Source organism: Salarias fasciatus, chromosome 7 (assembly GCF_902148845.1).
Source record: "Salarias fasciatus chromosome 7, fSalaFa1.1, whole genome shotgun sequence".
Lineage (NCBI taxonomy): Eukaryota > Metazoa > Chordata > Actinopteri > Blenniiformes > Blenniidae > Salarias > Salarias fasciatus.
The window spans coordinates 30,661,949-30,676,309 of NC_043751.1; the positions used below are offsets into that span (position 1 = coordinate 30,661,949).

A 14,361-nucleotide genomic window follows, 5' to 3' on the forward strand; every position below is an offset into this window, starting at 1 on the left:
GGAAATCAGACAGAATGTGACTCTGGGGACGCAAAATAATTCCAAACAACAAACAAGCAAACACACAAACAAACAAACAAATAAATAAATAGAAAATCACATAAAATGAACCTAAACGCGACATTCTCCGCTGAAGCAGAAAATGTGACGCGCTCCCGCCCTTATTGTGAAGTGGCGCGCGGCGGTGCGTGTGCGCGCGTCGCGGGGCCCTTGACGGGCGTGGGCGCGCGGGAGGAGGTGGACGCAGCGTGCGCGTGGCTCCTCTGTGACTGTCTGCGGCTGCAACCTGCCTGACGAGCACCATCACCAACGCCCATCCAGCGCCCGCATCCAGGAAATGCGCCGCGCCGCGCGCAGGAGGCCCGCCGTCTGCTCCCGTTAAAGTCCGCGCCGCGCGCCTCGCCTCTCAGTGCGCCTCGGCTCCTCGTGCACCGTTACCGGGACTCGCTTTGTCTCTGATGCGCATCACCGACTCCACTTAGACGCCCTTTCTTCAGGTTTTTGTTTTGCGTTGTTTTGTTTGATTTTTTTTTCCTCCTCCGCCCGGTTTTTACCTGGACCCCGTTTGGTCGTGAGTTCGATTCCCTGACGCCCGGAAAAATGACCGAGATCGATAAAGAAGCCTGCAGAGAGGCTTACAACCAGGTCAGGGACGACAGCACGGACACCAACTGGTGAGTGTGCGGGACGCCGCTCCAGACTCCGCCGGGAAATGTGGGCTTTTTTACATCTCTGTACTTTTTCACCAAACGCACAGCTCATTCATTAAAACACCCACCTCGGCTGAAAGAGACAGCACTATGAATGACTCCGGCTGCTGAATAACACTTCGACACGTCTTAAATTAATCTTTAATGAGTTAAAAGTGTTATTCCATCCACTGTTACCGCCCACTGCGCTGTCCGTTCGGTGGAGAGGAGTGCCCCGGTTAACGGATTGTCTTTTTTTAGTAAAACTTAACATTTCATGAAAACAAACGCCACATCCTTAAATCCATACCAGCCGAATTAAATGTATAATATCAGAGACACTTAAAACATCGTAAATTATATTCTGTGCGATGGAAATTCAAATATTTATACGCGAATGTTTAAAATTCCTCGAAATTTAAATGGAGCTCCGCTCGCTTCTTCAGGAGGACGCGCGAGGAAGAGACATTGAGCATTGTCTCGCTTTGCATAGATGGACCCCAGAGCTATTTACTGCAGATATATTTATGAAGAGAGGGGAATGTGGGCACAGCTCTGGGGGTCCTGCGCGCTCGACATGCGGCTGATCTGTATTCTGCGCGTTTAGCGGTCAAACAGCGCGCAGCGATCAGGCCCAGCGGGGGAGAAGTAATTTCCTTTGTCCTGTATTCAGAGAGGAAAACGTTAGAGCGGTGACACACGGCCGATGCACAGAGGAGGAGGTGGTGGTGGAGGATTTTTAATTATTGATTTTTTTCCTTTTGGGTTCTTTGAGGCGCTTTTTTTTTTTTTTTGTGCGTGAATCAACAGATTTTGTGCCAACCTCTCCTCCCTCCCTTGCAGGGCTGTGTTCAGATATGAGGGATCCAAGATCGTTCCTGCAGAACAAGGGATTGACTATGAGGACTTCAAGAAGATATGCACAGGTAACGGGATTGGGGGCCTGGGGTGTGGAGCCCAGCTCGACTTGGCAGGACGCTAATCTCTTAAGACTCTGTCACTGTTGGCCTCCAGCCGGGTGACTCTGCTGTCAAAGCACTTCACCCTCCATGTATTACACCGCATAATCTGCTCCGCAAAGTTGTGCTGGCCGCTTCATTTCGAAGAGAACGCTCTTTGAGATGGGGCTTGTGAGTGTTTCTGGCGTGCGGATGGAAGTTCCCTCTCAGGTTTTGGGTGTGGCGGTTTCAGATGCTGCCTGGCTGAACAGCCGCCGCCTCGGGGTTCACATTCCTCTGCTGGACTCACCCGGGTGTCACGGAGCTCGGCTCGGCTCGGCTACCGGTTCCTGCTCAGGCCGCCGCCGTCATCATGACACACACACACAGACACACACTCCCTTTGCCTTATTTAGCCCTGAAGTTGTCGCTCTGCAGAATAAAGGCAGCGTGAGGGGAGGAGCCCCCAGGACCCGGTCCTGGCCCCTGATCGATCCACTGAGTGAAGAGACAAAATCACACAACACAAAATGAACAAAAACACACAGGATCAACTCTGAGCTGAGCACAATCAGAAAGAAAATGACTTTAGGGATGCAGAATGATTTAAAAAGATAAAATACACTCATAACAAATGCTCCAATAACAAAAAACAACCACAAGATGCAGAATTGACAAAGTGTAGAAAATCAGAAAGAAAACGACTTTAGGGATGCAAAATGACTAAAAAAGCTCAAACAAATACAGTAAGATAAAATGCAATAATTACAGAAAAACAACCAAATATAGACAGAAAGTGACCAAAATCAGAGCAAAAAAATATAGAATTACCTCAACATTGTCCAAAATCAGACAAGAAGGTACTTTAGGGATGCAGAATGAAATAAAATAAACATAAAAATAACCAACACAAGGCAGAAAATGACCAAAAGGAAACAACATTATACCACTTGTAGCCAAAATGGGACAGAAAATGACTTCATGGATGCAAAATGACTAAAAATCCAGCCTTTATTTGCTCCTGTTGGGGAAATAAAATTTTATTTCTAAAGCGCCTTCCAACCGCCAAAATGCGGTTAACAGTAAAATAAATAAGTAAAAACACTTTAAGAAACACAGTACTAAAAGGGGCTAAACATCAAACGCTATGCCCATTTATAGCCCGTTACGGCCGGCTCAAAGCCGCAACACAACGAGGGAGACAGAGACCCGGAAATGTGCGTAAAAGGAAAGTTTAATAAAGTAAAGCAAACAAAAGAGCCGCCAACATAACCAAAAGGTGAACGGTGGACGCCATCAGGACGACAGGATGTCGTCAGGTTGGAGCGGCAGAGGAGCGAGGCAGCGATTACGACCCACAGAGACAACGACCACCCCGAGCGCGTGCACGCTCTGGCTTTTATGCAGGTCCATGGAGCAATCAGCGTAACTCGGAGCACCTGTGCAGAGGGGAGGGGCGGGAGCAGCGGCAGAACACAACAAACCACTCCCCGTGACCTCCCAGCGACCCTGGGTCGTAACACCCCCCTACGAAAAAAGGGACCCGAGTAGGGGCCTTAACTAACCCAATCCCAAGGACCTATAAAAAAACCCAGTGAAACAACAACAAAAAAACCCACACTAAACAATTCTCAGGTTGAGTAGTAGGACTTCAGAAGAGTGTCAGTCAACCCACCTCGTCACATACAGGAGACCTAGACAACGCGTCAGCGACGACATCGTCACGGCCTTTGATGTGTCTGATCTCCAGTGTGTAGGACTGGAGGAAAAGGGCCCCTCGCATCAGCCGCCGGTTCGGCGACTGCAGGTTGCTGAGGAAAATGAGGGTTATGGTCCACGTACACGACCACCGGACCACCACCAGAACCTCTGCCTAATTGGTGGCGAAGCACCGACATCACTGTCGTGTTCAATCAAGGTGTCACATGATGAAACGTCACCAAAAAGACAGAGCAACTCTTTAACCAAGCCAACAACCTGAGTGCGTTTATGCAGATGCAGATAAGCTAAAGAATTGTCCAACTGTGTCAACAAGTCACTGTTCCTCAATCGTCCAGACACCACAGCCTCATCTGGCTCAGGCGGATCTCCGACCCCCAGCTCTGCCACCACTGGAGCCGAAGCCACACACCGAGGATGAGCTTCCGACTGTTTTTCCCCCCGTTGCCTGGAGAGAAGAAAGGTTCCAACAAGTTGACCTGACAAAGCCGAGTTTTCTGAGACTGAGAAAAAGCATGGACCACAGACTTAGCTGTAATGCTACGCAGATGGATACCGTGTACTTTGACACAGTCAGTCAGCAGATGCTCAAAAGGCTGACTAACAGCTGGAATCGGACTGAGTGGCACAGGCTTGAGAACCTGGTGAGTTTAACTCGTCATCTGACGTATACGGCAGGACTTGCAGTATGCAGAGACATGTCTTTTCAGGCGAGGCCAAAAGAAATACCTAAGAACTCAGTCATACGTTTTCCTGATGCCAAGATGGCAAGACTGGTTATGAGAAATATGCAAAACAATCTTATGAAATTGCCCTGGCACAACCACTTGGTAAACAGGTTCCCCCACAAATCCTTCAAACTGAGGCGTCCGTTTTCTCATAAGCACGCCCTCGTGGTAAAAGTAACAATGAGAATGGCTTCTAACCTCAGAAGGAGTGCCGACCTGATCCAAGAGCTCCTTCATGGTGCCGTCCGCCTCCTGCTCCTTCACAAGCTCACTGCGAGACATGGACCACGGAGCAACAGGCAGTGCAAAATCATCATCTCCGACCGTGCTGACACTCTTCTTTGACCGAGTAACCACACAAGCCCCAAGGACTCCAGGCAACAGAACTTCATCCTCATGAGTGCATTCGCCTGGTTCACCGATTACTTTGACTGGAGGGGGAACACCGGCCCACAATCTGCTACCAGCAATGTCATTCCCCAAAATCAGAGCTACTCCATCCACTGGCAATGCTGGACGAACACCAATGGAGATTTCACCCCGAAAGAAATCAGTCAGGCATCATCTTATGTTGTGGCACACTCAAAACACTCATGCCCAGACCCACTATAGCTACACAAGTGCCAAGAGAGGTTTTTTTCAGAAAATGGTAACAGAGAAGCTACGATGAAGGAATCAACTGAGCCGGTGTCACGCAAGATCCGCACATGCACACTACTGCCCAAAAGAGAGACAAAGCCCTCGGTAATGAACGGCATGTAAGATTTCAGCTCTGGAGCAACCTCAGTGGTAGCCTCCGAAAAAACAGGACCAACAGCAGACGCAGCACACATCATGTGCTTAGAAGATGCAGCTTTCAAACGAGACTTCAGTGCAAAACAATCCTTCTTCCAGTGTCCACGCTTGTGACAATAATTGCAGGTCTGATCAGAGTCACGAACACAACCCGTCTTAAACTCTGCTCCATCCGATCGTTTACATTTGTCACGGTAGCCAGAATTGCACGTTTTGCCCAAGTGAATAAGATGGTAATCATCCGCGAGAGCAGCAGCCTCTGCCACAGGCGTAGCTCCATGCTCACTGACATAAACGGCAATCTGCTCAGACACCGAGTTCTTGAATTGGTCCAACAAAATAAGCTCACGAAGATCTTTGGTTTTCACGCCTGCTGAAGAGCACCAGCAATCAAAATTTGTCACCAAGACACGCATAAACTCCAAGTGTGACTTATAACCCCATTTCGTACCACGGAAACGTCGTCTATACTCCTTGGGAACCAGTTCATAAGCTTTTAGAACTGCAGCTTTAACCATCGAGTAGCGGGCGCCGTCAACACCACTCAAAGCAGAGCATGCCTGCTGTGCTTTCCCAACCAGCACACACTGCAAAAAAAGTACACAAGTCGAATCCGACCAATCCCTAGCCTCTGCGACACGCTCGAATAGAGAAAAAAACTCTTAGGGTCCTCCTCATTAAACCGTGGAACAAGTCTCAGATCACTCAGATCATCTGACTGACCTCCACGCGGTCCTTGTGGACGCTTATCACCCTCCAATCGTCCGTCACGGATCAGCTCCATTCGTTGCCTCTCGTTTTCAAGCCTCAGTTTTTCAATTTCCAAACGACCTCTCTGCTCTTCAGCTTGTGCCCGAAACAACAACAGCTCCTTCTGCTGTTCAAAAGTTAACACAGCACTCACTGATGCCCCAGGTGGGTCCACCATTTGCTCCTCTTTCAGCACGCCTTTCTCCATCAAAGCAGTTCTCAAAGTTCCTCTAACCTGATCCACACCTCTTCTTAAATCCCCGACATCCACCTGATAATGCCTCCCAATGGCAGAAATCTGCTTCTTATCACAATACACCAACTGGCCAAAACTTGGCGACGCAACAAAACATTCCACAATGTCATCCATGGCCCAACAAACCAACCTGGAGACCCAAAAGCTCAAGTGATATCAACCTGATGTACAGCCAAGAAAACCAAAGCCGAGGATATCCGTTAGCTACACAACCAAAACAAACAAAAAAAAAACCGACGTGGCGGTGGGAATTACGTGTTGCTCGCAGTGGCGAAAACGCCCTGCACACACCCCGAGCCGATGTAAGGGGGAAGGGAATGGGATGCTACAACCCGCAGCTCGTCTCCATCCCTAAAACCACCCACTGCACACGCTCTCCTTGTGAGAACGGAGCCTGAACCTACAAGGATAATCCTCGTCTTTCACAACCAAAAAACAAAAGCTATACATCAGAAGTTATACAGTCACCATAATGTCTCCCAAGCAGGCCAGACCAGAAACCACGGATGACAATTCCTTTACCGCTCCGCCAAACCCGGAAGTGGAACGCACTCCCAGCCGTGTCTTCCCAAGAGCGTGTACAAGTCCAAAGAAGGGCAATGACGTCACGACGCACTCCCCGAACAAACACGCAAGCACAATCCTGACTGAAGACCAAAAAAAACCAAAGGATTTCCCCACGGTCACGCTCAAACTCCAAATCAATACAGCAAACAAACCAAGCCAAAACACAACAAAAACAAAACGCGGATGAGATCTCCCACTTCCCGGACGAGCCCCCACGTTTGTTACGGCTGGCTCAAAGCCGCAACAAAACGAGGGAGACAGAGACCGGGAAATGTGCACAAAAGGAAAGTTTAATAAAGTAAAGTAAACAAAAGAGCCGCCAACATAACCAAAAGGTGAACGGTGGACGCCATCAGGCCGACAAGAGCCTGCGGCCGACAAGCGGGAAGGGAGCGCTGCAGGAGGACGTCATCGGGAAGTCCAGCGCCCACAGCCGGCGAGCGGGAGCAGGACCCCGCGGGAGGATGTCGTCAGGGTGGAGCGGCAGAGGAGCGAGGCAGCGACCACGACCCACAGAGACAACGACCACCCCGGGCGCGTGCACGCTCTGGCTTTTATGCTGGTCCATGGAGCAATCAGCGTAACTCGGAGCACCTGTGCAGAGGGGAGAGGCGGGAGCAGCGGCAGAACACGACAAACCACTCCCCGTGACCTCCCAACGACCCTGGGTCGTAACAAGCCGTAAACACAAACACCAGAATCTTGTATTGGACTCGAAACCACTCCGGAAGCCAGTGGAGAGCTTGAAGTGTTCATCACTGAGCCTCATTTGGAGCCACTGGGAACATTCAGCCTCCGCGGAGGATGAACCGGGCTTCAGCCGGTCAAAGGTCACGGGCTTCCGGCAGACGGAGCGCAGCGTGTGACGTCTCTGTGTAGAAGAGTTTGTGTCGAGGAGGTGTGTGTCGTCAGGAGCGAGAGCAGCAGCCAGAGAGGAGGAGGAAAAACTTCACATGGTTCAAATCTGAAGGATTCATCATCCGAGGAGCTCCATATGGCTGGAAAATGTCAAACTGGTTTTTTACTTTATAGCTATTAGTGTGTTGTCTGCTGAATGCTGCGTTCAGGGGACGGTGGACAGCTGGGTTTGTCCCTGAGGAGTCGTGAGGATCCAGCAGACGGCTGGACATCATTTGGCTTTAGAAGCTTTCAGGTTCTCATTTTATACGTCTCACATTTTCTAAAAAGATTCCAGAACGCAGAGCGGTCCCCGATTTATCCTCCAGCGTTTCCTCCACATGTCAGATTATAAATCACCTTGACCTGAGTTCACAGCTTGTCCTGTGGGGAACATGAATATCTGCTGCATCCCTGGGGCGTGTTTACTGAGCCAGTGTCGATTCTACACTCATGGTCTCTTACTCCACGTCAGTTCTTGACCGCCGGCCCTGCAGGTTCTGGTTCTGGAGCCGCTTTAGCTTCACAGGCTTTGGGACAGGAAGTGGCAGTGGGACCTCCAGCGAGAGCCGGTCCTCCCTCTGGGGGGGCGTCCAGCTGATCCCGGCTGACGGCGCCCCCAGGAGGCGGCTCGGGTTTCCACCTTCCGACCCGCTGACGTGACTCATTCAGAACCGAACTGTCGGTCTTCTGCTAACTCGTCGTCTCTGCCGGGGTTTTTCTTTCTTTCTGTCTGCGGCAGGAAGCTGCTGAGTCAGCGCCGAGATAAAGGGAAGGTAGAGGAGGAAGTGTGTGTGTGTGAGTGTGACATTTCTGATCCACACACACACACACAATGCCCAGATTCATACTTGAAAAGGATTTCTGTTTATCAGCCTCTTTTCCTAGAAATGCTTTGTTCCTCAAAATCTTTTTCAAGCTGCTCAATTTACACGGCGACGTTTTGTGTCTGTTTACACGACAACTGTCTGAAAACACTCCGTCCCCGTGTGGAAACGCTGCTCCTCCTCCTCCTCCTCCTCCTCCTCCTCCTCCTCCTCCTCCTTTACACTGGTTGCATTATGGACCCGGATCGGATCCGCAGCAGGAGCTTCAGGCACAGACCTATGGCCGTAGATCCGTGTGTGGATGCTAGCTACTAGCGTTAGCCTCATCCTGATAAACGCCTCCGTTTGGCTCTCTCTGTAAAATGTTCCCGGCTCCATCGTTTTCAGTGTTTCTGACGTTTCCCTGGAAACGGTCGTCGTGTTCCTAAGGTCACCGTGGAAACCTGAAGTCGATGAGTTTTCACTTGAGTCGTTGTCATGGAAACGGGGCGTGGCACCCGTCAGTGTGACCTGAAGGAATCAGCTGACTCTGGAAACAAACACTGATAATGTTCTTTACACACTGTGTGTGTGTGTGTGTGTGTGTGTGTGTGTGTGTGTGTGTGTGTGTGTGTGTGTGTGTGTGTGTCCTTGTCCTTTCGGGACCTGTAAATGCCTTCACCTCGGTGGGTTTTGTCCTCCCTCAGTCGGGACTTACAGGCTCGCGGCGCCACAGACCAGAAGGTCGACCGGAGGTCACGGTGAAGACGCGCACATGTAAATCTGTGCACGCCGGCCTTAAGCACGCCGCCCAAATCTCAGCGGGGACACACAAATCTGGCTACGCAAACACAAATCCACGCCGCCTTTGCATGTTTCACAGCCTCCCTTTCTTGTCAACCAGGAGAAGATTTGTCATAATTCTATAACTTTTACCAGATTTAATCATTAAAATCTTAATTTTCTGTATTTTGATTCTAGTATTTATTTCCTGCACTCAGCCGCGCCCCTGAGCGCCGCAGCAGAGACTCTGAGATGAGGCCTTTTCCTGCGGGACGATGTTTAAACACAGTGAGAATTTGGAAAACGCCTCTTTTCTGTCCCACATTGGTCCAGCTGGAGCTCCACGGAGACTCCCGGCGCTCAGCAGAGCTTTGAAGTCAACGGTGTTTTGCAGCTGTTAGACACAGAAAATGCTGTTTTCAAGCTTTACTGTTGGATTTGAAACTGAATTCCACAGCGAGTCTCCTTCACTTACATAATGTTCACTGATACGATCACTTTGGATTGATTCACTCTTCTAAGTGAGCAGCTTTAACGTCTCTATGTGGAAGTAAAAAGTCTGGAGTAATTCAGATTTCTCCAGAAAACCTTCGTGTGTGTGTGTGTGTGTGTGTGTGTGTGTTGTCATAGTTCCTCCAGCTGGTTAATTATACCTGACAGTAAAACAGCAGAGAACGTCGGTAAAGTTTGTTTTTTTGGAGAGAACGTCTCTTTCCTGAGCCGCGTTCTCCAGACCGCCGCTCGCTCCTCGCCGCTCGCTCCTCGCCGCTCGCTCCTCGCCGCTCCTCACAGCTGCCGTCCCGGCGGTGCGTTCACTGTCACGTGTTTTCTGTTTCTCGACTCGTAAATTCCCGAGTGATGGCGGGTCTTTGTCCCGCCGGCCGGGGAGTCGGGGAACATCTGGAAGACGAAGATGAGTCATGTGTTCCTGGAGGCGGAGCCACAGAGTGATGGAGGAGCTCTGAAACGCCGTCCGTTTCACCTTTGACCTCGGCTTTCCCGCCCATTTATTGGAACGTGTTGAGGTCTGAGTCACATTTACTCCGTGGCAGTTTTTGAAGTGTTTTTAAGCTCCGGGGCTGGAAGTACCTGAGAACGCTCCCAATCTGTAACCGTGGCAACCGGAGGGAAACTTGCTGAAAATGCTCCGTACCCATGTGAACAGGAAAAGGCAACGTTTTGAAAACGCCCCTGAATCTGTCTCCTTCGAAACAGGGAAAAGCAACTTTTTGAAAATGCTCCATCAACATGAAAAAGGGAAAATGCTACTTTGTTTAAATGCTCAGTTACCATAGAAACAACAAATCTATTTATTTTTGTTTTTTTTTGTTTTTTTGAAAATGCACTGTATCCGTGTAAAATGGTTAAACGCAACTTTTAAGAATGCTCTGTCTCCATGGAAACAGGAAAATGCAACTTTTTGAAAATGCTCCCACGCTGTCTCTGTAGAAATGAGAAAACGCACCTTATTGGAAAGTGGTCCATCTCCATGGTAAAAGGAAAACGCAGCAATTTCAAAAGACTCCCGACTCCGTCATTTTCAAAACACCGCAGTGTAAACGCACAAATCTCCTACGAGGGTTGAATTTTCACCAGTATGAATATATAATATCTAGAAGTGAAATACTGTGAGTTTAAACCGTCTGAGGAAAATGTACAGAAAGTTTCTGAAAGTTTGGGTTTCATGGAGTCTGGAGGTCGTCGTTGGCAGTGAAGGGGTTAACGGTTCTCCTCTGAACCATTCCTGACACTCTGAGCTGATCCGGTGGAGACTGAGGCCGGTGTTCGGACTAATTCCTGGCTTTGGGTCCAGTGATTTGGACTCTTGAACGTTTGGCAGCTGCTTCATTGTTACTGTTGAATCTGTGACATTTGTCAAATTGGACCTTGCTTTGTCCCACGAGCCGCATGTTTGACCCCCCCCGGTCTGACCTTCACGCCGTCTTTGTCTCTCTCTCTCTCTTCTAGACGACGCCCGTCTCTTCGCCTTCGTCCGGGTGACGACGGGCGACGCCATGAGCAAGCGGGCCAAGTTCACCCTGATCACCTGGATCGGGGAGAATATCGGCGTCCTGCAGCGCGCCAAGATCAGCACCGACAAGACGCTGGTCAAAGACATCGTGCAGGTGAGACCACGCCCCGCTGGACACACACCGCCAAAGCTAAAAGCCCGGTTCGTTAAAAAAACTGCTGCATCGCAATAATAAATATGTTCTGTGTCAAAAAAATACACAGTGTGATCAGTTTGGATCTAAGACTGCAGCAAGCTGCTCAGGAAGGTGTTAAGTGAAACCTTCCTGAGCTCAGATTTAATCCTGACGGACTGAGATGTGTTTCTGAAGCCGGCCGCTCCAAATGTGAGACTCGAGAGATGAAAGTAAATCAGACGCAGCAGCGAGTAAATTTAGAACGAAGCAGGAGACGTTCAGGAGCAAGAAGAGGAAGAAATGCCTGCAGAGGGGAATCGTTCGCTTTGTCTTTTATCAGTGCGACAGTGTGTTATGTTCATGGAAACAAGAAGCTCTGTAGTCTGTAGGATATGGATGTCAGAGGAGGAAGATGCTCTGTAATCTGGATGTGGAAGATGTTGCAGAGCTGCTGTCTCTCTGTCCTGCTAACTGATGTAACTTCCACTAACATCCAGCTGTAGACGATAATCAGTAATCATTTCGTCTTCACCAATAACCCGGTTCCTCTTCATTTTTAGACTTCCTCTTGATGCGTTCTTTTATTTTTTTTTACAGAACTTCGCCAAGGAGTTCACGATCAGCGAGCCGAAGGAGCTGGACGAGGAGTACATCCGCACCGAGGTCATCAAGGCGGGCGGAGCCAACTACGACGCCCAGGCCGAGTAGACAAGTGCCACGCTCCACTGGAAGGGGTCTGGGCGGGGGCGGGGCGGGGTCTGGGGCGGGGCGGATCTCGTTAGGAGGGGGGAGGGGTGGGGGGGGTGATGGGCGGGGCTGCTACCTCTTGGGGAGAGGACGAGGACGGGCGGCGGCGGCGACACTGAGCTCGTTCACACCCGGAGTCGGACCGACGGCGTCTCGTGATTCGAGTCAGACTGAAACGCTCCCGTGTGTAATCTGTAATCTGTAATCTGTAATCTGGTTCACTTCCTTCTTTTACATCTGAACGCGTGAAATGAAGAAATGAACGCAGGAAACCGGAGTGAGCGGACGGCGAAGGAGGTTTCAGGTGTTTGATTCAGACGAAACCAATGAAATCAGACCCAAACGTGGAGAACAGGCCTCGGCCCTGGTCTTGGTCCGGTTCCAGACTCCTGCTCATGTAAACGAGCCCAGACGGTTCAGACGCTCCATTTTAACCCCGCAGCCACTTTCATTCCTAATGACGCTCCCACTGGATTATTTACAGCTGACTGAAATGACACAAGTGACGTTTTTTATTTATTTATTTTTCCATTTAATTTCATTTGAAAATACATAAATTTAAACATTAAAAAAAGCACAAAAAAAATTACATTTCTCCTTTGGGCTTTGAACAAAGTAAATCAGACATTTCTAAATGACATGGAGGTTCAGAGTAGTCGGTATGAACCCTTTTATGGTTGAAGATTCCCAAAAAAAAAAATCTTCCAGCACATTTTTCTGCATCAAGAACATTTTGCACAGCTGGAATTTTAATGTCTCATGATAAACAGAAATCTACTGATTCTGATTCCAGCTGCATTTGCTGGAAATAAACTGGAAAAATGTGACAAATCACCTCAAAAAAACATTAAATGTTACAACTTGTGTCTGTTTTGGAAATTTTACTGTTTTTCTTCATTTTCCCAGAAGTCAGAAATTAATAAATACAATTTGTATTTACTTTTGTGTTTTCCGACATAAACTGAACAACGTAACTTAAATGGTGGAATTTCACAAATGCTTCATTTTTTTCAATATGCTCAAAATGTAGAATTTTAAATTTCCTACCAAGTGAATTCTAGGATCTGTTCAAACTATTCGTGATATAAAAGTTCTAGAATTCCGACGGCACTCGTTGGTGGTGCGTTCACGAAACCTCGGAAATTCCAAACTTTGCCAGCAGGCGGCTCGAGGCGCTCGTACTGTGAATCTTATCTGTGAATTTCCTGCTTCGCAGTGGGAACACGTTGTTTTCTGAACGTTCCAGTGACTCGTCAGCGCGCCACATCTCAGCACAGCCGTGTCTCCGTGTGCTCTCGGTAACTTCCTGTTGGCGAACAGGAAGTTACCGAATGTGGTCACGTGCGCAATACAGCGGCAGCGTGCGGTGGTGACGGAGTTGAAACGGAGCGTCCGTCGTCCGAGCCTCGCTCCTCCCCCAGTCGGCTCATGGTTGGTTATCTACTGTGTCGTTCGTGCGTCGTCATCTCATCGGAAAAAAACAAACAAACAAACAAACCGACTAGAAGGGCTTCGCTTCCGGAAACCGTAGCGGGTTTCTTCCGGGCGCCGGCCTCCTGGTTTTGGTGTGCAGGCATGCGTCCGACACCGACATGCTTCTAGTCATGATACACTGAACCTCCGGAGGGGAGGGTCTCCGCCGCGGCGCCCGGCCTTGTTTGGGTCGGCCCTTTCATCCGCCTTGCCCCGTGCGGGCGGCGGCGGCGGCGGCGGTCTGTCCCTCCGGTGTCTCATCTCACCATGTGTCCGTGCATCCTGTAGCCTGCCGTGTTCGACTGCCTTCATCTCCCATGGAGAGAGGGGCATCATGGGAGCTTGTGGACACTACACTGTGATTGGCCGTCCTCCATGGCGTTGGAAGCGTGTTTGGGGAGGTGGGGACCGGACGCGGCCCCCCCGGGCTCGCCATGCCGGCCCCGAAGGCGCCACTTCTCGGATGTAGCATCTCTCTCTCTTTTAATTTTTTTTCTTTGTTTTTTTTTTTTTTTGGTTTTTTTTTTTTTTTTTTTTTTTTGGTTTCAACCCCCCTCCCTCCTCCCCCCGGCACAAAAATAAATGAAAAGAAATAGTTTTTTTTTTTTTCTTCTTAAACTTTTCGTTTTTGAGATGAATGTTATTTTCTCTTACGAGTTTTACCTGTTTAATTTGATTTTATAAGAGCATTGCTAACTTGGACATTGGTAAAAAAAAAAAAAAAGATTTTCCAAGAAAAAAATCATGCAAAAAATAAAAAAATACAACACGATGGGCACAAAAGCAGTCATTTCAAAAATAAAATGGACGTTTTTTCCAAATTTGCTTCATGGTGTGTCTTTTTATTGTTTTTTTTTCTGGATCTCAGTATTTATCCTGACAGTCATGTGAAGATAATGATGCTGACGCCAAGCTCGAGTTTTGGTACCAATTCATCCATTCATGTTCCAACTACACTCATTTGTGATATAAGTCATTTAACTATTTACTGAATCACTTTAAACCAGATAATATTGACTTTAACCATTCATCAGTTGGTCGTATAGCCTAAATGCTAACTATTAGC

The 14,361-nt window shown here is 48.8% G+C and overlaps 1 protein-coding gene across 1 annotated transcript; it reads left to right on the forward strand.

Annotated features, from left to right (window-relative positions):
* Nucleotides 1–225: 225 nt before the first annotated feature.
* cotl1 (coactosin-like F-actin binding protein 1) lies at nt 226–14,085 on the forward strand. Its single transcript, XM_030096094.1, has 4 exons — nt 226–674; nt 1,533–1,615; nt 10,897–11,054; nt 11,673–14,085. The coding sequence occupies exons 1-4, from the start codon at nt 601–603 to the stop codon at nt 11,781–11,783; spliced, it is 426 nt and encodes a 141-aa protein (XP_029951954.1). The 5' UTR covers nt 226–600; the 3' UTR covers nt 11,784–14,085.
* The last annotated feature ends 276 nt before the right edge of the window (nt 14,086–14,361 follow it).